The sequence below is a fragment of the Protopterus annectens genome, chromosome 8.part0 (genome assembly GCF_019279795.1).
Source record: "Protopterus annectens isolate FY-2018-M chromosome 8.part0, PAN1.0, whole genome shotgun sequence".
In the NCBI taxonomy this organism is placed as follows: domain Eukaryota; kingdom Metazoa; phylum Chordata; order Ceratodontiformes; family Protopteridae; genus Protopterus; species Protopterus annectens.
The window spans coordinates 134,053,989-134,078,733 of NC_056741.1; the positions used below are offsets into that span (position 1 = coordinate 134,053,989).

The 24,745-nt window shown below is 40.6% G+C and overlaps 1 protein-coding gene across 1 annotated transcript in view; it reads right to left on the reverse strand.

Annotated features, from left to right (window-relative positions):
* Positions 1-16,000: 16,000 nt before the first annotated feature.
* The window catches only part of LOC122808674 (alpha-2-macroglobulin-like), a 1,311,252-nt gene continuing 1,302,507 nt past the window's right edge, over positions 16,001-24,745 (reverse strand). The window contains exon 16 of the mRNA XM_044079652.1: positions 16,001-16,255. Coding sequence (XP_043935587.1) covers positions 16,096-16,255 — 160 coding nt within the window. The 3' untranslated portion in view covers positions 16,001-16,095. The remainder of the gene's footprint in view (positions 16,256-24,745) is intronic.

Consider the following 24,745-nt stretch of genomic DNA (forward strand, 5'->3'; position numbering starts at 1 on the left):
TCTCTTTCCATTTCTTCCTATCCTCTACATCTTGCTCTGTCACACCAACCGCCTGCATGTCCTCTCTCACCACGTCCATAAACCTTATCTTAGGCCTTCCTCTATTCCTCTTACCTGGCAGCTCCATCCTTAGCATCTTTTTCCCAATATACCCATCATCCCTCCTCAGCACATGCCCAAACCAACGCAATCTCGTCTCTCTTGCTTTGTCTCCAAACTGTCCAACATGAGCTGACCCTCTAATATACTGATTCCTAATCCTATCCATCCTAGTCACACCAATTGCAAATCTTAACATCTTTAACTCTGCCACATCCAGCTCTGACTCCTGCCTTTTTGTCAATGCCACTGTCTCCAACCCATATAACATAGCTGGTCTCACTACCCTCTTGTAGACCTTCCCTTTCACTCTTACTGGTACCTGTCTGTCACAAATTACTCCTGACACTCTTCTCCACCCATTCCACCCTGCCTGTACTCTCTTCTTCACCTCTCTTCCACATTCACCATTACTCTGAACTGTTGATCCCAAGTACTTAAACTCATCCACCTTTACCAACTCTACTCCCTGCATCCTCACCATTCCTCTACCCTCCCTCTCATTTACACACATATATTCTGTCTTAGCCCTGCTGACCCTCATCCCTCTGCTCTCTAGAGCATATCTCCACCTCTCCAGAGTCTCCTCAGCCTGATTCCTACTCTCACTACAGATCACAATGTCATCTGCAAACATCATAGTCCACAGGGCCTCCTGTCTGATCTCATCTGTCAACCTGTCCATCACCACTGCAAATAAGAAAGGACTCAGAGCTGATCCTTGATGTAATCCCACCTCCACCTTAAATGGATCTGTCACTCCCACTGCAGTCCTCACCACTGTCACACTACCCTCGTACATATCCTGTACCACTCTTACGTACTTCTCTGCCACTCCCGACTTCCTCATACAATACCACAACTCTTCTCTAGGCACCCTGTCATATGCTTTCTCCAAGTCTACAAAGACACAATGCAACTCCTTCTGACCTTCTCTGTATTTCTCCAACAACACTCTCAGAGCAAACATTGCATCTGTAGTGCTCTTTCCTGGCATGAAACCATACTGCTGATCACTAATCATCACCTCCCTTCTTAACCTTGCTTCCACTACTCTTTCCCATAACTTCAAGCTGTGACTAATCAGTTTTATCCCTCTGTAGTTACTGCAGCTCTGCACATCACCCTTATTCTTAAAGATAGGTACCAAAACACTTTTTCTCCACTCCACAGGCATCCTCTGACTTTCCAAAATTTCATTAAACAATCTAGTTAGAAATTCCACTGCCATTTCTCCTAAGCACCTCCATGCTTCCATTGGTATGTCATCTGGGCCAACAGCCTTTCCATTCTTCATCCTCTTCATAGCTGCCCTTACTTCCTCCTTGCTAATCTGTTTCACTTCCTGATTCACTATCCCCACATCATCCAACCTTCTCTCTCTCTCATTCTCTTCATTCATCAGCCTCTCAAAATACTCTTTCCATCTACTCAACACACTCTCCTCTCTTGTGAGTACCTTTCCCTCACTATCCTTTATCACCCTTACATGCTGCACATCTTTCCCAGCTCTGTCCCTCTGTCTAGCTAATCGGTACAGGTCCTTTTCTCCCTCTTTAGTGTCCAATCTCTCGTACAACTCTCCATATGCCCTATCCTTAGCTTTCCACCTCTCTCTTTGCCATGCCTCATCTCCTTATACTCATGTCTACTTTCTTCATCTCTTTGACAATCCCACTTCTTCTTCGCCAGCCTCTTCCTCTGTATACTCTCCTGTACTTCCTCATTCCACCACCAGGTCTCCTTGTCCTCCTTCCTCTGTCCAGATGTCACACCAAGCACCTTTCTAGCAGTCACCCTTACTAGTTCTGCTGTAGTTACCCAGCTATTCGGTAACTCTCCACTGCTTCCCAGTGCCCGTCTTAATTCTTCCCTAAACTCCACTTCACAATCACCCTTTTTTAACTTCCACCATTTAATCCTTGGCACAGCTTTCACACTCCTCCTCCTCTTCTTGATCACCAACGTCATTCTACATACCACTATTCTATGCTGCTTAACTACACTTTCCCCTGCCACCACTTTACAGTCTCCAATCTCCTTCAGACTGGCCCTCCTACATAGTATATAATCAACCTGTGAGCATCTTCCTCCACTCTTGTACGTCACCCTATGCTCCACCCTCTTCTTAAAATACGTATTCACCACAGCCATGTCCATCCTTTTCGCAAAATCCACAATCATCTGACCTTCTGCATTCCTCTCCTTAACACCATACCTACCCATGACTTCCTCATCCCCTCTGTTCACTTCACCAACATGCCCATTAAAGTCTGCTCCAATCACTAGTCTCTCACCCTTGGGTACACTCACCACAACTTCATCCAACTCACTCCAAAATTTCTCTTTCTCATCCATCGCACACCCAACTTGTGGAGCATATGCACTAACAACATTCATCATTACACCATCAATTTCAAGCTTCATAAACATCACTCGGTCAGACACTCTCTTCACGTCTAAAACACTCTTGGCATATTGTTCCTTTAGTATAACCCCTACCCCATTTCTCCTGCCATCCGCACCATGATAAAACAATTTGAACCCATTTCCTAAACACCTGGCCTTACTTCCCTTCCATCTGGTCTCTTGCACACACAATATATCAACCTTCCTTCTCTCCATCATATCAGCTAGCTCTCTTCCTATACCAGTCATACTGCCAACATTCAAAGTTCCTACCCTCACTGCTACACTCCTAACCTTCCTCCTATCTTCCTGCCTTCTGGCATGCCTTCGCCCTCCTCTTCTCCTTCGGCCAACAGTAGCCCAATTTCCGCCAGCACCCTGTTGGCTAACAGTACTGGTGGCGGTCGTTGTTAACCCGGGCCTCGACCGATCCGGTATGCAATTATGAAAAGTTCTCCGCATCAGTAATTTTTGGCAGAAGTTTTACGCCGGATGCCCTTCCTGACGCAACCCTCCCCATTTATCCGGGCTTGGGACCGGCACAAAGAAATGCACTGGCTTGTGCATCCCCAGTGGCTGGGTTTTATATATATATATATATATATATATATATATATATATATAAATATATATATATATCTCGGTCTGTACATACACATGCATATGCACCTACATACTTATTTACATTTCCCATACTGTTGAATGACCGCCACTTACCGCCGCGCATACCTGCTTATGTCTGTTTGTAAGTGACTTAATTACCCTATATCCGACGGCCATTATTCTGGGCATCATATAAAATTAGCAGCTCTTGCATGGCTTGGAGCCAGGAACAGAAATACCTTATTCACCGGTTTGATCACTACACCATCCGTGGTACATTCTGCATGGATGATAGTTAGGATATATGACTTTACTACAGGCATTCCACACTACTGGCAACAAATGTGACAGTCGGTTGGTGTACATATGTATAGTACATGTTAATGTTCATATGTTTCTGAGAGACATATGTATACATTTGCATGTATACATATTTATAAATAGGACAAATACTTGACAACTTCTTATATGCATGTAATTGTGATGTGTAGCTGTAGCTATGCATATATAAGTATGTACATTTATAGATGTATGACTACATATCTGGGGTTGTACATGGCCATGTATATGAACACCCACATCTGGGAGGGACCTGTACCACTTGCATACAGGGGTTGTGTGCATCATTACGGTGTGGAACCTGGACAGGGTATACAATTCGTGGACGTGTACTATTTGGACGATGGCTATGGGGAAGCTTCTAGGGAACATGTGAAAGGTATATATTCTCGATAATGCACATGGGGAGACGTGCATCATGGTCAGGTGTTTAATCCCAGGTCGTAGGTTATGCAGGACCGGCTGGAAGCTGAGCAGGGTTGTGGACAACTACTGCTAATCCAACTTGTGTCCGGATGTCTACAGGGGTGGACATCGTGTTGTGCCACCAAGTTTTATCTTTAGAACAGGCACTTATCCCATGAGGGATGTCCAAAAATGGTGGACGCCAATGACTCCCATTCTTTTGGCTTTATGAAAATGAGGGAGAGTTATACATGCATGGGATTCCTAGTTTGCAAGCCTGAGACTGCCTAGGGTGAGACTGCCTACTAGATGTGGGTAGGGGACACAATGTGCAGATATGGCTGGCCCAAGCTAGCAGCCCGAGTATGGGTGGTTTTGGTGGACGTTCAGCAAGGGGGGGTGTGCTGTGGAGGGGATGATGGGAATTCAATTATGTATCCAGGTGTGTAGGGGTTGGATGGCTCAGTTCAGGCCAGACCATTATGTGGGTGTGAGCCAGTACCATTTCTGTACATGTGTATCGCACATTTTAATGTTCATATGTTTGTGGGATTGTGTTCTGCAGTATGGCCTGTCAGGGTGTATTTGGGATGTGAATGAATGTTCTTTGGTTTACTTTCTGATTTACCCACTGCTCCCTCGTACACCTCCAGTTCACCTATTTTACATCCGACCCAGTCTCCCCTTGGTGAATTATTACATTACTCATCACCCCCCCAAAATCCACATGCACACCATCCAGCCCTTCTCTGGTTGTTGGTCCATGGCACAGACAGCAGTACACATTGCGTACTCTACGTATCTCTGGTACCAATATGGTTGTGAGGACAACCCTAGCACATTTGATCTTCCACGTGCTGTACTTCACGCACATAGGTACACGCAAATACTTATCTTTCATGGCATGGTAGGTTGACCTGGGTAATACCCATTCATTTTTGGGCCATCCAGACAAGGACGACTCGGACCACGAATGGGCAGATATTAGGCGAATGCTCTAACCATTGGGCTACGCTTAGCAAAGGGCAGCGGCGCACAAACATGCTGCATTTCACTTTCACTTGGTATAAAAATCAACACTACAATGAAATACGGACACGGGATTTTAAATATAATAGTTCTAGGGATGGGGGCTCAACATTCAGCTACATGCTTGTATGTTTACTCCTGTGATTTTATTATGGTGTTCGCAGAACTGTCTTATATGCTTTGCATACATTTCAGTATCCACAGACACTGACAGGATTGATTGGTGTTAGAGGCAGGCTGTACTAGTCAGCATTTTAGGTTGTGCAACTGTAGAGGACATGTTCATGCCTCCGTGCAGCACTTAAACATGCCCCCTGCACTCGTGGATGTTTCCTGTGCATGTGGACGGTGTGGCAGCATGCCTTCATTAATATGCATATGGTGCTGCTGTGCCATCTCTATGCCGCATGCTTGGCGCAAGGCTAATGCCAGCCTTGCGCCGAGCTTCATGAATCCCGGGGCTTGTTTGTATTTGGGGTCCAACATTGGGTTAATTTTTTTAAATTTGGCATTGTATTTATTTTAGATGGAGACAGATGCATCTATACAGCTATTCACATGTGCATAGAATTTGAGCATAAAGGATTCTACATAGGCAGTTGGGTCATCAAGTTGGAAGGGGTCACATAGTTTTAGTACAATAGCGTTCACATAATCTCTGAATACTGAGCTATTTGAGATGCTTCCAGCTTCATTCTCATGCTGAATATGACTGATTTATGGTTCAATTTGACTGTGGAAGAAGTTACAACTTGTGGGAAAATAGAGCTGCCTCATACTGACGAGCACAGATAAGTAAGTCACATCCTATATCCTAATCATTTAAGTAAATGCTCTTTAACATTTTATATCTGTATACATACTCACACACATAAAATTTATAATGACTATAAAACAGTCTTTTGCAGGAGCACTTGAATGATTTAAAACAAATAGCAAAGAACTAAAACAGTTTTTTCACTTATGCTATCAGAATTAAAAAAAAAAAAAACTACACTAAATGTGTCTTTTGCAGGGGACAAGCCTCACACCTGGAACTTATGTATACCAACAGCAGGGTCACAAAAATACAAAATGGAAGAAATCTCCAACAGAAAAGGAATCACCCAGAAAACCATGCTGGCAATGAACACCAGTAACAAAAAATAATAGCTGCCTGCAAAAGAAGCACAGCATACCCCTTATTTACAGAAACATACCCATTGTCACGCATTTCTCTAACATAGATTAATAGGCTCATATATGTAGTGTAGGCTAACGACCACTGGAGCCTTTGTAAGCCTAGCCATGCAACCCAAATGTATCCCAAGAGTTAGTGCCTTAGAGGTTATTTTAAGTGGTGTATATTGGTTAGGGCATGATGTAATTGCTGTGCCTGTCTATCAGAGACATAGGTGAATTTCTGATTTCCCATCGACTGGTCCAGGTTGCACTTGAATAGGGTTAGGGAAGGGCTCTGCTTCACATGCATGTAAAGCTTATTCCAGAGAATGGGGATTTTCAGAGTTAAGTTCCCATCCCTCCAGGTATGTATCACACTCAAAACACTACCATTTGAACTCAAACTACTCATCATAAACAACAGTTAAGTATTTTGAAATTCTTTTAATGCAATATACCCTACTGGCCTTTGATTGAATTGTCTTTCAATAAACTATCTGTGCCTGTCTATCTAATATATATATATATATATATATATATATATATATGTATATATATATATATATATATATATATATATATATATATATATATATATGTATATATATATATATATATATATGTATATATATATATATATATATATATATCAAATACAGGAAAAAATCAAGGTCTGCAACATTGAATGTGAGGTAAATGGGAGTGGGTAGTAATGTAGCAACTCCCATTTATACCAAACGTTTTGGCATTTGGGTTATGTGTGTGTGTGTGTGTGTGTGTGTGTGTGTGTGTGTGTGTGTGTGTGTGTGTGTGTGTGTGTGTGTGTGAGTGTGTGTGCATGTCTGTCTGTCATAGGTTCATAGGTTCATACTAGGCTATCTGCCCTAGGGCATTTATAAGCCTAGCCAGAATGTGTTTGGCTTTCGCCACCCATTTTAAATTTATTTTGCTATGCCCTTTTTTGAGGTTAGTATACTGTGCCTCTGTCTAACAGTGACACAGAAGTGATACCCATCAGTTTGTCTTTCCTGTTTAGTATTATTGTTAGGGAAAGGGTATTTGGTACACTATTGTATGGAGTTGGGGTCATGGTTAGGTTTACAGCTCAGGTTAGCACAAAGGCGTAAAAGCCCTCCTTGCCTACTTTTACTCATGTGTACTAACCCTGATCCTAACTCTACACAAAATATAGTATGCACCTTTTCCATAACAGTACAGCTGTTCCAGCAGAGCCCTGGGCATTCAGAAATGCCACATGTGGGAACACAGCCAAGCCAAAGCTGTTCACCATGTGTGCCCAATGTGCCCCAAGGCTCATGCATATGGACAAGGTAGTTTGTATGATGAGCAGCTCATCATCATGGCCATAGCAGGGGCACAGTAGACCAACCTGTGGCCACAGTAAAGTACAGGCAGCTCAGTAAACATTGGTCATGCTCAAGTGTCTAGTGTAGTCATTACAAAACCACATACAGATAGTAATATTAATGTTCTGAAGCACTGTTGTGATTCAAGGCAAAATACATGCAGAAAAATGTCATAAGGAAGAAGGCAACCTATGATTGGAAAGGGCTAAGTGTACAGATGGTGACAGTAAGTAAATGAAAACAAGAGAACCTAACAGAAGACTGTAACGGGAGTTGATAAACATAGGGGGCATGCAGAACACAACACAGAATAGGGTATGACACACACGCACACACACAAAGCCATCTGAAAAATCCTTAACACACACACACACACACACACACACACACACACACACACACACACACACACACACACACACACACCCATCTGAAAAATCCTTAAGACACACACACACACACACACACACACACACACACACACACACACACACACACACACACACAAAGCCATCTGAAAAATCCTTAACACACACACACACACACACACACACACACACACACACACACACACACACACACACACACACACACACACCCACACACACACACACACACACACACAAAGCCATCTGAAAAATCCTTAACATAGACAATGTAAAACTCAGAGAGGATTAGGAGGGATACAGTTAAGTAATGATATACTGACATACACCACTCCTGACATTATCACATTTTTTTTATTTTATCAGTGTGCCACTACAAAAATGTAAATGTAATTAAAAATATCCACCCTGAGATGATTTGAACCCACTGAACATGTTAGCTTGTTCAGTAATATTTTCATGCACACATTATTGACTAGGTAAGTTACTGCAGTACCCATACTTTAGGGGTCAGAGAAACACATACCAAAGGGAATGTTATACAACAATAGACTGGAAGCAGTAATCAAAAGATAGGACTGAACAGAAATGAACACAGAACTCTCTTCAGTGACAGTCTCTTAAACACAGCATTAACTAAGGGAACTACTACAGTAGTCAGATTGTCAGGGTCACGAAACACATATGAGGGAAATTTTATACACGGAGAGATCAACAGCCAAAACGTAAAAAAGAAACATGATAATGAGGGGATTCCAACGCCTGTGTACTGAAAGCCTATAAAGCAGATCATTAGAAGCAGAGACATGACAGCAGTCAGCATAAAGGCATAAAATTAAGTCCATTTCATATCTGACAACCACAATCAGTGGTCATCTCATTTGTATGACTAACTGCAATATCAGGAGGGCATGACAAAGACTGAACTTCATTTTAGCTATAAAATAAGAAGTGTTATTTCTTGTGGTTACAAATGGGCATTGAGGGCGCTCTCGTCTATCCATTTCACACCATACACCCACAAAAGATTTTTTTTTTTTGAACATGTATACTCTGTGTTTATTTTTTTTACTTGATTAAAGGTTAGAAATGGAAGTATAGGACTGAGCTGAAAAGGGGAAACAAGCAAAGGGTAGAGGTGAAGTAAAGAAAATAAGGAATTAGCAGGATAGAGGTGGGGCAGAAGGAATAATCATCTTCTTTGGGAAAGGTTTCCATTTTTTTAAGAGAAGGGAAAATCAGAGAAGGAAGTAGGGGAAGTAAGAGGAAAATAAGAGGGTAGGTTAGGTAACAGGGAAAGACAGACAAAAGCAACAGGTTGTGGGGTAACACAATGACAGAGGGGGAACACAGTCCTGAAGGAAACATCAGACAGAAGAGACATAATGGTGAGGTGAGGATTGTTAAAACAACAGGATTGTGCAAGGACACAACACATTTGGTATTCACAGACAGAGACTCTGCCAGTCAAGACACAGTGGGAAATTGCTTGTCTCCATGGGTACTGTAGTCACTGGATCCTGGCTCAGAAGCTGGAGCTAGTGCTGGGCAAGGTCATGACTCAATGAATCACCAGCGCATGGTCTTCATGTGGCTGATGCAGGTATCCAACCTCCTGTTGATGATATCTCACACAGCATCTACAAGCCGCCAATGGGTGAAAAAGGTTCTCATGGCAGGTACCACCATACCAGGCTGTGGTACAGGGCTATCTGATACCGGTGATGCAGGTAGGGCAGGAGGTATGGAAGGAACGGTGGCAGACTGGGATCCAGATGTTCTGGGTGCTTCAGCTGGTGGTGGTGGGGTTGCTTCTGCCTCTTGAAGGGGTCTGACATGCTTTGCTAGTGAGCCACTCGCCGGCTGCTGTGCTGTTGCATATAATATTAAACAAATGAAAAAAAAATGTATGTAAGAGAAAGGCTAGTGATAGAAGGTAGGGAAGAGAAATACAGACACAATGTAAAAACTGCATTCTAATTATTTTTACTAATGATACAGTTAAACAGAATATGCTTTGCATAGCATTAAATAATAATGGATGTCAGTAGCCTTTGTACATATAGTACACACACACACACACACACACACACACACACACACACACACACATATATATATATATATATATATATATATATATATATATATATGTACTTCACTACACTGACAGTCCACTTTCACATCACCGAGACGAAAGGACCAACAAATACAGAAGACTGACATCCAGAACACCGACTCACCACTCCAGGTAAGTAATCACTTGGCCAGCCTAAAAAAAAAAATAAATAAACCGAACAAAAGTAAACCACCCATGTGGGGGGATTCTTCCCTCACACCCCCTCTATGTGAGCGGGCACAGCCCCCCACACCCCCCTAACTAAATATACCAACTCCGAGATCGCACTACCATGGGGGTAAGAGGCAAAGTTCAACATGATGGCCAAGCGGTTACTTACCTGGAGTAGAAAGTCAGTGTTCTGGATGTTGGTCTTCTGTATTTGTTGGTCCTTTAGTGATGTGAAAGTCAGGTAAAGTAGACCCATATATATATATATATATATATATATATATATGTATATATATATATATATATATATATATATATATATATATATATATATGGGAGCTATACTGTTGCTCGAAATCACATTTACCTGAAAGGTAAATGGCTGAGCACACTTTTGCGAAAGAGAAGTAAAAATAAATAAATAAATAAATGAATGAATAAATAAATAAAAAGTAAAAAAAATGACAACTGAGTGATGAGGACTGTTGCTTAAATCGAGGTACAGTGGGGATAAGGGAATATTCCCTTTTCCCCATTGTAGTGCAATCTCAGAGTGAGAATATAAAAGTAGGAGGTGTGTGGGGGACACAGCCCCCACATGGGGGGGGGGTGCAGGGGGGCTTGCCCCCCTGCATAAATGTGAAGACTGTTATTTAATTTTTTTGTTTTTCATGTTTTTTTTTTGTTTTTCTTTTGCAAAAGTGCATTTTTGGTAGAAATGCACTTTCGCAAAAGTGTGCTCGGCCGTTTATGTTTCGAGTAAACGTGATTTCAAGCAATAGTCCTAGCTCCATATATATATATATATATATATTTATATACAGAGAGAGAGAGCGATCTAACTAGCATCTATATTACCGAATTGAACGTTTAGGTTATCGAATACCTAAACGTCGACCTGGTAATATTGAAAAATTAAAACAGCGAACGGCCAATTTAACGATGTAGGGAGTGAATTCCCTCAGTTGTAAAAAAAAAATAAACCAAAATAGAAGCCCCCCACACCCGCCCTAACTGAATATACCAACTCCGAGATCGCTCTACAGTGGGGAAAGGGGCAAAATCCGCATAACAGCCAAGGGAATTCTTTCCCTGCGTTAAATCGGCCGGTCACAGTTTTTTGCTTTCGATATTACCATATCATCATTTAGGTATTCGCTAACCTAAATGTTCGATCAAGTAATAGGAACCCCTCTAACTATATAAATTAATATATGGTATGCAAGGGAGACTCAAAACAGCCAGCATTTATGCAATATTACAGCTCAAAGATTAATCACTAGGGTATTTATTCAGCTCAACGTATGCCTGTGGCCAAAAATACATTTTGATGTCTGAAAATACTGTGTATATAAAAAGTAAGCATACTGCTTAGACATATGTATTTCAGTACAAAGGGAGAGGTAAAAGGGCAAACAGACCTATTGCAAGTTGTGCAATGTTCAGCAAACCAATAATGCTGTTCTTTATAAATATGGCCTCTGTACTGTTGCAGTGATACTACTGGTCAGAATATACATCAGATATGTTTTTCATGCTCACAACAGTTTGGGAATTGAACCCACTGACAACTTCATTAATGTGAAAACAAAGTCATTTAACATGGAGTTCCAACTTGTACGCCTGTGAAGAAACATTTCTAACATTACTTAGGTTATACTAATATCTCTGATCTATGCCAGTACTGACAGATATGTCACTGTTGTATGAAAATTATAAAACTATTTGTAGTGCCTACCATTGTTACTAATAGAAGCCATACATTTTTATGACAGACTGTACACTCACTCCAGTAGTGTCTTAGGTGCTTCAACCTGCCCCTGTGCCCCTGTGCATCTGCCTTTTCTCTTCAAGGTGTAGAGCAGTAAAAAGAATATAATGAAAAAGTGATTGTGGCATGCAGTGACAGGTGCTTCTGTCGGTACAACAAGTTATACTTAACTAGAAGTTATACTTACAGTGCGGAGGTGGTGAATGCACTTTAACTTCCTCACACCATTGGCAAAGTAAGCATTGCAACCCCACCTTTCACTGTAATGGTTTTTGTACTGTTCCCCCATGTGTTTGATGCCAATATGGATGACAGTCTTGCCCAAATTTTTCCACTCATCATCCCTATAACATGATCTGGTAAAGCACTCCTGCAGGAGTCTCTGGCTGTACTTCCTATGAAGGATGTCCAGAAAAATCTTAGACTCCTCATTACTCTACCTTTGTGCCCTTAAAGGACCACTGCTCTCTCCTTCTCCAGCCATGATAAAACACTTTAAAAAATCTTAGGAGGAAAATGGTGGACAATTGGCACCCAAAGCAGTTCATTCTTATGTGTCCTTTCTTCTGTACAATGGGCATTGATTGGTACCTTATTGGTGCAACAGATTGCAAACTCAGAAATTCAGTGGAACTTTAATGTGTGAATAATAGCAGTCCTCTATCCCTGTGCATGCTATTAACAATTCCTGCTCAACAGCAGCTGTGTCTGATAATGGCTACATTAGGGATAACAATTTTCTTGTTCCTGCACTAATTGCTGCCAGGACATGTGGAGATCTGCTGTATGTGCTCAGGAGTGTGCACTGCATCATGTAGAAATCAGCTAGGGTTGCCACCTTTTCAAATGCCCAAAGTGGGACATTTTGGGTACAAACATCAGATTTTGCAGGCCGAAACATACCCCTGGCCAGTCCAAAGGACAGAACGTCACTTTTTTGCCTAAATAAAAGCTTATTCTTGTAGCATTTTAGTTGCTTGTTCTGTTTCTTGTAGCATTTAGGTGTTTCAGATATAGAATAACTGTTTTACGCAACTATTACATAAAATATAGGAAATAATTTTGTCCTAAAATCTCAGGACATTTGCCATTTTTACAATTTTTTTGCAGGACACAACTGCCCAAAGAGGGACTGTCCCTCACAAAGTGGGACAGGTGGTAACCCTAAAATCAGCACAATATTTACCAGGTTTGCTTGTCATAATGCAAACTGAGTGATCCAGAAACAGAAATGAGATGAGGCCTCATTAGCATGAATCGCCATGAAATAAGCACAATGCCTAATCAAATGGACATTTGCAGTCCCATGGGAATCACGGACTACTTATCCCAGTGGATACCAAGATATTTGAGTCTCTATGTATATTAGCTACAGGATCTATGTCTACCAGACAAGACAGCTCACGGATGAAGAGCCTCAATAGAGCAAAGCATATATATCCAAAAAGAACTAAACGAGGCTCACCACAGCAATAAGAAGAAAACCAACGATTTATTAGAGACACAAACTGCAGTAAAAGAGTAAGCGCTTTCACGTTACAGGAACGCTTCTTCAGACTTAAAAATACTGCTATTCTAACTTCCGTTATATATTACAAACAATTCAATTAACTACAACTTGATTGAATCATTAATTCATCAGATGAAATTCATCAGAATGCTTAAAGCACTTAAAGCAACAATTTCATTACTAACTATGTACATATATAAAACCACACATTTGTTATATAAATATATAAAGTAAAAGCTCATATTTCCTTTAATATACAATATTGTAGATATGAATTGATGTAAATGTAAGATATGTATAAATAAAAAGTATATGTCTCTAATAAATCGTTGGTTTTCTTCTTATTGCTGTGGTGAGCCTCGTTTAGTTCTTTTTGGATATTAGCTACAGGATACTTTCAGATGCCTACTAGGCATACAGTGGGAGTATCTCAGGCCTCTGCCTTGAGAATACTTTAGCAGTTCCTTGATGCCATGCTTCAGCATGTGGGGGAGCATATGTGGTTTCCATGTACCCTAGAAGTGAGAGCCAATACTGTGCATGAGTTCAATGATATAGCCCACTTCTCTGAGGTTCTGGGTGCCATAGACTACACCCACATTGAAATAAAGGCTCCGCTTGGTGGACTAGGAAGGAGGTACATGAACTACAAAGGATATTACTTCATCAACTGCCAGATGGTATGTAATGCACAGGGTATCACCTATAATGGGTATGCAGATGACCAAGACAGCTTTCAAGAGTCACACATATTGCATACATGTGACCTGTACCACTGGTTTGCAAGGGGTAACTTCCCACAAAGACATAATGTTGGTGATGCTGGATATATTCCAGTACACAAGCTTATGACACCCATCAGAAATCCAGACAATTAAACTGACCAGGCGTGCAGATGCACACTATCACAAATTAGAAATATTACAGAGTGTGTGTTTGGGCTGCTGAAGGCATGATTTTCCTGTCTGGACTTATCTGGTGGTCCCCATCAGTATGACCCCATCAGATGTGACAGAATACTGACCATGTATACTATGTTATACAATATTATAGCTAGGCAGAAGCTACAGCACGTGGGACCTCCTATTTATTTTTATTTATTTGTTGGGTCTGGATGTGGAAGCATCACCAGATGCAATACTTTTCTTTAGACCCTGTTTTTCAGGCATAGCTCTGTTGGTGTGCAAAACAGTGGAATTAGCAGCCTTGCTCCAATCTGGTTCTCACTAGTATTTGCACATCTACTATCACACAAGGCCTTATTGTTTGCTGTAGTTGCATCTGACAGTTAGATATCTGTATCCCACAACCTTTACTTAAATGTCAGGCGTGCATGTGTACTGAGCACATATTCTCAACAAAACAAACACACTACTGCCACTGAACAACAGCACATGGTGTTTAGAAAAGCACCATTAAAAGGTTGTGGCCAGTTACATGTGGGCAATATTACTTTCAATATGAGCTCACAGGTGTGTCTACCATCTACCCTAACAATTTTGCATGCTACTACATTCAGTACACTTACAATGTACCCCTTAATACACTTTTGGACAAGACATTTGGAAGTACTGACAAACTGACATCACTTATAGGCCTTAGATTAAATAGCAGACCAAAAGCCACAGCTGTACAAAGAATAAGGTGTCTAAAAAGTAGCACTTACCTTATATAAGCAGTTATAGTCTTAAGAAAGAGTCTTTCTTCAAATACACCCTTAGCAGGATTCAAGCTCAGGTTATACAAGGTTTCTTAAGCATTGTGCTTACACACAAACAGGAAAATGTTTTCCTTTTTCATTTAGATTTGTGATTATATATATTATACATACACACGCACACATCTTATATAAATATATATATATATATATATATATATATATATATATATATATATATATATATATATATATATCTATATAGACAACTCTGTGTGTCCGCTAATGATTGGTAGTGGATTTCTACATACCGAGTTACCAACCCTCACGTACAACCTTCAATGAAGGCACGCCCCATTCATGCATGCCTCCACACAAAAGACGCTCTACTGGGAATCGAACGGGACAACGTCTTGCTATGAGGCAACAACGCTACCGCAGCACCACCACCGCAGTTTTATATATATATATATATATATATATATATATATATATATAATATATATATTTATTTATTCACATAAGGATAACTGGCTTTCACTCACTTGTTCTATGTACATTTAACTGCCTGAAGAAATGATTTGTACTCTTGCACAAACACAAGACCTGTACCCCATGGCTACTCCCTTCTTCATGGTTTGATACATTACTATGTTTTTTATTCTACTGAGTGCCTACAACTAGTATCATTCCCACAAGCCATGTCTATGTTACAGCAGACTGATTTTTAAAAGCAGCACTTTTGCAGGTGTACACAAAGGTAATATGCACGTAATGATTTTCTTCATGTTGATATCAATATATATACTTATAAATACAGAAGTTATGTTTTTGATAAACTAAACTGCTCATTATAATCCATTAGTTTCAGTCATTGTTATGTTCTAACAAAAACATTATTTGTATCTGCAGTCTGGCATCTGAATAATTTATGGCATTTAAATCCATCAAAGATTTCTTTCTGACATATCAAATAGATTTCTATTACATCTTATGTACCTTTATTTTTGGCTTGATTTAATTCATTTCCTTATGCACAAAAAAATCAGTAAACTAAATTAATGCAATGTTATATATGATTTTCTTTTTCGCAAATAAAAAAGTTGTTTTTGAGGCAACTATCATCATTCCATGTCTTTGGACAAGCATGGTTAGTCCAAATAAGGGCGCAGTCTTCACCTTTAGGATTCGAATATGTCACATTATTAGGTTCACCTTCACACCAAAATCTACAAAAAAGCAAAGGAAATGACCTAGTTTATTTAAAGATATTTGATAATGCATACTGATACTTCAGTAATTCTGCAGAGAAAGTGCAGTTGTGCAAGTAAACTTACCATAACAGTAAATGTTCTAATAGATAACTTTTTCAGTAGTCTAAGCTATGTGGCTCTTACCTCTACAACCAGACAATTTTACAAAGCTCTGGGTACCTTCCATATGCTGTAACTGTCAGGAGCTCATGCTGAGCTCCTATAAAAGGCCATCTGGAGGGTGAAACTCTTCAGAACATTTTTTTTTTTTGCCAAGGAGGGAGGCAAAAGCCCTGAAGAACCATGCTAAAAAAACAACAAAACTACTATATATATAAAGGTGCGCTGAAGTCCCCACCTTGGCAACACTAATATAACCCAAGTAAGAAATGAGGGTTAGAGGGAAGGGCATCTACTGCAATGGTATTAAATGTACTTATACACTGTACTGTGTTCAATACACAGGTCACCACTGCAGTAGCATAATCTATATGAGTAGATTGCCATAGCTTAGAGAAGAAAGGGACGTGACTAATAACTAAGGTTCCAGGAGACCCTGGAAAATGGTCCTATCAAAGCCTGCTCTGGACCTGGAAATGGAGTCCAGTTTGTAGTGTTTTGTAAAAGTGTGTACAAAGGGTCAAGTTGTTGCCTCTAGAATACTTCTAGTGTCCACCTCTTACCAGGAAGCCACCAAAGAAGCGAGTGTCAAAATTCCAGTGTTCAAAAATTTTCCCTCTTCAGTCTCTTATACCTGTAATATTTCCCCCTGCCCCACCCCAACCCCCAAGCTTTCATAATAAAGGTGGATCTAAAGAACGGTTTTTATCATATTCCCATTGCACAGCACTACAGCTATTTCTTAACAGCCTGGCTGACATTACCAGTTCTCTGATTAACCCTTTGGACTGTCTACTGTATCAAGGGTATTCACAAAATGTCAAGCTCCAGTCATTTCTCATTCCAGACCTCCAGGCATTCACATTTGTCCACACTTAGATGATTTTCTTATATTTACAAACCTTTTTCCACCTGCCGATGCTCTTATAAAATGAGAAGTAATCCTGCCTGAAAGTGGCTTTCTGTGGCAAGTATAACAAAAAACAATAGCACAAGCCATTCATCTCAATATAGTTTGCTTAGACACCGGTTGTCCACTTCCTCTTACCTTCATAGGAGACAAATAGCTGTTCAGCTTTCCTTAAAGTTTGAATTTTGCTTAGGTAGTATTTGAGTGCCTATATACATCCAGTGAGTGAAGAATCATTTCAGATTCCAGATCTCCTGGAAGGCTTTATGCCGAGGCACTAGAGAGGTTTTTGTGCTTTTATTAAAGGATATATTACTGGCCTTTGTCGTTTGGACATTTTTCTGTTCTGCTTTGGTGGTTTTGTAGTGAAGAATCATTTCTCTGGTGTTCTTTGAATTGATAAGGAAGACTGGGAGATAACAGTCTGTCTTAAAGTAAACTCTGAAATGACCTTAGGCATAAAAATGTTATTAATAGTATCCTGAAAGTTACAATACTGGTCTGGAAGAGTTCATTTTCTTCCCTAACTTATCCATTGCTTGCCCATCTTGGTCAGAGGGAATGGAGTAAGCAACAGAAACCTATTTAGCTGCCATATATTTGGAAGGAGAAATAACTGCTGAATTTGGTTTAGGATTAGAATTAGGTATTTGTGTGTTCTGAAGTACCTTCTATAACTCATCTGACATCTTGGAAACAGAAGGTTTTCTGTCAGGTAAAGTGGCAGTAGTGAAAATAAAAACATTCTCTAAAGCAAGTAACAGAGAAATAGCTGAAGTTTTGGTACCTGGAACTGTAACATATCATAATACATTTTCTGTACCTTAGGAATCTCATTCTGATCCCGCGGATAGACCTCTTTCAACTTAGATAATATATAAAAAAATATGTCTCCTCAGGGGAATTCTGATGAGAAACTTTCCCCAGAATCAGTCTTTAAATTATAAAGACATTCCTGATGCATAATCATATCAATGTAATATCTGCTGTTCTGAATAAACACCAAAGTCAGAAAAAGAAAGAACCATTTCCCTGTAGTGCCTGAAGAATCCAACGATAAGGAAAAGTGGAAATAAGATCCTTTGCAAATCACAGCAAATCTGGAATCTGGGCTTTTTTCTCAATAAGCACATTTTCACTGACTGAATGACTGACATTTACCAGGAATACCAGACCCACCTTCAGTGTCACCACTCCTGGCTGCTGAAGACCTTTCACCAACTCCTCCCTCTGCCCCAACAAAAGTGGCTCCTCCTTGACCAATGAGGTCATCCCAACAGCTGCTAAGGATGTGACTATCCCTGGTGTTTGCTGGCTACAAGTGCTACTCTAAGAGGAAAAAAAAATGTAAGTGGTCTGAGGAACAGCAAATGGTCACACCAGAGTCATACTCCAGTAGCTTAGGCATAAATGAGGCCAACCCTACACTCAAATACACATTAACAATTTTCTTCAGGCAGGGATAGTACAATCACAGAAAGGGAAGGTAGCTCCAAAGTCAAGGCAAGGAAGGGATGTCAAAAGCGGAATATGCAGCCTGAATGACTGGGTAAAATGTAAAGTAGAGAACAAGTGGTTCTGAGGTAACTAAAAGTACAGCTCTGTAAGTAAACTTACAATAACAGAAGATGTTTGAATGATTGTTGTTGCTGTAACTATAGCTATATTGGTTATATCCTGTTAAGGCTATAGCAGCCGGCTAGCATTCAAAGCTTTAGGGCACTTTCCATGAAATCAAACCATTAGCTCAGTGACATCACCCAGTACTGGTGGCTGACCAGCAATGTGAACAGTTAAGTGGATTTCCCCATATATTGCCTGTGAAAATGTATAATCACCCATCCGATCATCCAGACTGATTTTAAAGATTGCTAGGGAAGTACTTTGCATGACAGGTAAAGGCAACATATAATAGAAATGGGTGATATATTGAGTTAAGCATATGTCCCACCATATGGTGTTGTTGGTGATGTAGTATACACTTAGGTCTCTGGAATATGTGTTGGCTTTACCAATGGTTCTATTTAGGTGATAGAGTTCAAAGAGGGTTGGGTTTAGTCATAGCCAAGAAGCCTAAGCAGACATTACCCCTCAGGAGTCTGTATGACTGTAAGTAGAAGGACAGGGCTTTTTGTCTGTTATGACTAACTAAAGAGTATGGTGATCTTAAACACTGAGGTCCCACAAGCAAGTTTATGTGCTTATCAAAATATATGCTAAATGGTGCATTATATTCAATGATGACGTCATTGCACAGGGCTGGATCCAGCACAAGACAACCTAGGCAAGTTTCTAGGACCTGGTCCTCATTGGGAGGCCCAGCCTGGCCATAAAACAAAAAAAAAATTCCATTACCTTCCAGCTTGTTAGTACTAGCAGCAATAGTATCAGTTCAGAAGCATGCTCTGTATGCTGTTCCATTGCAGCAACAACATCAGAGGAGTTCCAATACACTCTAAATGAAGGGCTTTGCTGCAGATCATAGGGATCTGATTATTTGATTCCATGGCAGAGACTTTCCACTGTGCTGTAGAACATGGGGTTTGACTCCTTAAAAGGTAGCAAGGATTGCACTGCATGGAAATACAGGATCTTTTATTTGATGCTTACATGATGCCATTATTTAGATGGGAAAGAGATTTGCATTATCTGATGCCTGCATATTGTAATTTCATTCATCTCAATGCCATTAGGGATGGAGATTAGCTTTTGATCCAGAACTTTTATCTTTTGATACCATTTCATGGATGGAGAACTTATCTTTTGATGCCTGCATGTCATTCCAGGGTTGGGGATAAGATTCAGAGTGTGAGATGATGATACATTCAGAATACTGGAGATGAGACATTCAGAAGGGGTGTATGTGTGTGTGTGTGTGTGTGTGTGTGTGTGTGTGTGTGTGTGTGTGTGTGTGTGTGTGTGTGTGTGTGTGTGTACATGTGTGTGAGTGTGTGCGTGTGTGTGCATGTGTATGTATTCTCCCCTCCAATACAGATTACAGAAAACTGCCAGGATAATGACAGGACCCTACATTCTTCTCTTCAGGATGATTACAGGTAGAGCCCTCCACAAACAAAAAACACAATCACAGGGGTTTACCATTAGCCAGCAATGCCTGTCACTAGCATGCCATAGTTATTCTTTCTCAGAAAATACCAGTACTCTATCCTTTCTATTTATTCACTAAGTCCCTAGTCCCAGTAGCACTGTTTGGTTAAGTGATTTGCTGAAAATCAAACAGTAGGCAAATGGAACTAGAAAGACTCAAACCCTGTCCTTTGACTACAGGAAGCAGCTCATTAAGAGCACAGAGCCTTAGTCTACTGCACTAACTGCCAGAGCTTCTCTATGTTCTTCCTTTTATGAAAAATAACTGATAACAGTCAGTCAACAATGTTAGTCATTAGCATTTCATAGTTGCTGCTGTTCAGAAAATGTGTTGCAAGCAAGGTAGAGTTGTCTGGCACTTAAAGCTCTGAGTTATCAACAATCTGCTTTGTGCAGTCAGATTTATAGGGTTTGAATCCTTCCACCTCCAACTGCCTACCTTGTGTGTGTTAAGAGGTTCCTTATTACCACCAGTCTTTAGTAAATTCACTGATACACACAAGATATAAAGGCAGTTCAAGGAAAGACATTTATCTATTAGAACAGACTGACAGTAAATCTAAACCTGATTAATATGGCAGAACTACACACTTTTATCACATGCAACAAAGGGCAATCTAATTCTGGAAAAAATTCCTTTCAATCATAATTCATATTCTTGATTGACAGTAGAAATGTGCAACATTTCTTCTTCTTCTTATAGGTTCATAGGTTGGTACTAGGCTATCAGCCCTAGGGCCTATACAAGCCTAGCCATAACAATTCCCTGGCTATTTCTTCCCACAATATTTACTTCCCTGGACCTCTGTCTAGCAGGGTGACTGACGCGATCCCCGGGGTGAATTTCCTATCTCCCATCCAATCATCAAGGTTCCTTTTGAAGAGGGCCAAAGAGGCGCTCTGCTTGACATGTATGGGCAGTCTATTCCAGAGCCTGGGGAGTCTCTGGGTCAGGAACCTATCCCTCCAGCATGTTTTGTTCATTGTGATGACAAGGTTTAGATCCCTGGAGTGTGTGTCTCTGAGGGATTGGGATTTGTTTAAGTGTAGCATGTCCAACAGCTCTGGGTTTGACATGGCTTTGAATGTTAAGCAGAGATTGCCTCTGAGTAGACGATATGCGACAGAATATAGGTGGAGTTTTTTTTTTTAGAAGGTCAGCATAGGGCATCTGCTTTAGACCTGTGATTCTTTTAGTGAGGTATTTCTGTGGCCTTTCCAGTTGTTGCAGATGTCTTGAAAGGTACATATCAAATGGGGCATTGTATTCTATAATGGGTCTAATGAGGGATGAGTACAGTGGGACAATGACCTCCTTTTTTCTGGATGAAAAGCCCTTAGTGATGAGGTGTGCCACATAGAAGGATTTCCTGACTGTTGTAGTGATGTGGTTATTGAAGGTGAGACCACTGTCCACCTGTGTCCCTAAGTCTCTTATCACACTTTCGGTGTTTAGTGTACTGCCACCTATGTGGTAATTCACGGGTACATGTTTTTTCCCAAAGGGCATAACTATACATTTCTTGGCATTGAGCTTGAGCCCATGGCTCTGGCACCAAGCATCTGTTTCTGTAAGGCCCTTTTGCAGAATATCCACATCATTTGTGGATTCAATAATGGCTCCCAGTTTGCAGTCATCTGCAAACTTTGTTAGCCAGAGTCCCTTAGTGTTGGCCTGTACTTCAGAGAAGTAGATGCCAAACAAGAGCGGTCCCAGGATTGAACCCTGTGGTACACCACTTGTCACTTGTTTGGAGCTGGATTTGGAATCAGCTACTTTTACAGTGTGGGTTCTGTCAGTAAGCCAGTTGGCAACTCATTGAGTGACGTAGGGATTAATGCCCAGCTTAGTAATTTTATCTATGATTCCGGAGTGGGGGATGGTGTCAAAGGCCTTGGCAAGGTCCAGATAGGCTGTGTGGACCACCTCACCCTTGTCCATGGCTCTGGAGACTGAATCAAAGATGTCAATTAGGTTCAGGAGGCAAGATCAGCCCTTCATAAACCCAAACTGCGTGGGGTTGTGTGTTTGAATGTTGCCAATGTCTTTGCTTATAAGTTCCATGATAATATGTTCCATGACCTTGCAGATCAGGCTCATTAGACTGTTGGGGCAGTAGTTATCAGGATCCAAGGTGGACCCTCCCCCCCTTGTGGAGTGGCATAATTGTAGCTGTGTGCCACTCAGTGGGAACAAAGACTGAGGTGAGGCTATGATTAAACATGACACTTAAGTGAGGTGCCAGTTCATTTTGTAGTTCATGTAGTACACAGCCTGGGATGTCGCCTGGTCCCACGGATGCTGTATTCTTAGCTTTGGAGAGTGCATTTTTTACCTGTGTGGCCATTATTACTGGAATTTGGCAATCTTTTGGCATTGACATGGGCTCTTTAGGGGGTGAGAGGGGGGTGAAGTTTGCACTGAATCGATCTGCCAGGATATTGGCAATATCCTTGAGATCAGTATATTTAATGCCATTCTGTTATAGCTAAGAGCAGATCTGAGCATTGCCATTTAGATTCTTGACATAGTTATAGAATGCCTTGTGACTGTCTGGAATCTTTGGCAATTTTATTTTCGTAACTTGCTTTGGAGGATTTTATGAGGGATCTCAGCTTCTTACTGAGGCTAGCAAGGAAGTTTTTTTGCATCCCGGGATTTTCCTCTTTTCTGCAACAGTTTCTTCCTTTTGTTGTAAAGTTTGTTTATGGCAAGGGATCACCAGATTGGCTTCCTTTTTTTGGAGGAGAGCATCTTGGTTCTATTTGGGATGGCACGATTCATGCACGAGTGGATGTACTCGTACAGTGCCTTAGTGTCTTCTTCTAATTATTATCTCTCTAATCACTTCTCAGTTAATTTCAAATCTGCTGTTGTCAGTTTTCATTCTATCCTCAACATATGGGTTCAGATTCAAGCCTCGGATCCAACTCGGCTGTTACTATAGCTCATGACCACCTAAAAGCTTACGAGATCCTCCCTACCCACAATGCACCAACCCCTAACAAACCTCAGATCTTGTCTGCTGCTTTTGAGAATAGACATGGTCAGCTGAACTCTCAAGTTATTTCTTATTAAAATAAGTGGTTTCTCATTATTTTTTGCTACTAATTTTTCTTCCTCCCATTACACTTGTATTCTAAATTACCATAGTTAGTGGTTGTTAACTTGTCCCTTTTTTCTTTCAAATTTTCTTATTATACTCTTGTGCATTCTAGATACCATAGCTGGTATATTTTTCCTTTAATCTTGCATTTCTTAAAGACAGACATATATATATATATATATATATATATATATATATATATATATATATATATATATATATTTTTTTTACTTTCCTTACTGTTGATTTTATTTTTTCAACTATTTCTGATAAACCATCTTAGCTCCTAAAGTATGTGCACAAATTGCCCTTATTCCGATGCCCATAACCTATGTGTATAATGTTTGGGCCTGGATCATCTTTAAGTTGATTGCTCAATTTGTAAAAACTGTAATCCATGAGCAATAGCCAACAGGATGAGCAAACTGATTTTGAAAGGCTTACTACCTTCCTCCTTTGGTGAAGCTATTTTTGGAGCTCAATCCCCCAAACTTAAAATTAAGGAGCTTTCGACCCAATCTCCAAAACCTCCTGCATTATGAATTCCATCTTTGGAGCCACCAAAGAAAAAACTCAAGTGGAATCCAAAGTCTGTTCCAATCCATCCTCCAATGGATCTGACCTAAAAACACTCAGATCCTACTCTTTTGGGTCCCATATGTTTTGCCTAGGATGAGGTACTCTCCTTCCTTGGATACAGTTCTTTCAAGAATACCTACACCTTCTAGGAAAGGTGTCATTCCAGGTCACTTTCTGTAGACTCAACTCATTCTGCCAAAAGTTTGACCAATGAAGATGTGGACAGAATGATGAGAAGATTCTTCCTGGCACAGATTCAGATGGGTGTTCTCCCAGCTCCTGCCCCCTCAGGTCAGGAAGCCCATCCTTCCACCATACTGCATATGGAGGGTCGTTCTCTAATCTGACCAATTATTTCAGAGCCCCTGCATCCAAACCATTCAGGTATGTCTGGCTCAGATATGTAGGTGCTTCTCTCTTTGGATCCGAAGCAATTACTGAGTACACCAGCTCTGACATTTTCAGATTCAGATGATTCTCAGAGCCGAAGCACGCCTGTCAGAACCGAGGTGCTAGAATCAACTCTGAAGTTTTTGGAGTCATCTCTTCCCCTTGGAGTCTTGGCATTGGACTGGTTGGCTCCGACTTCTGCCTTGAGGAGATTGCTTTTGGGCCCGAAGGAGGCAATGAGCCAGAAGCCTG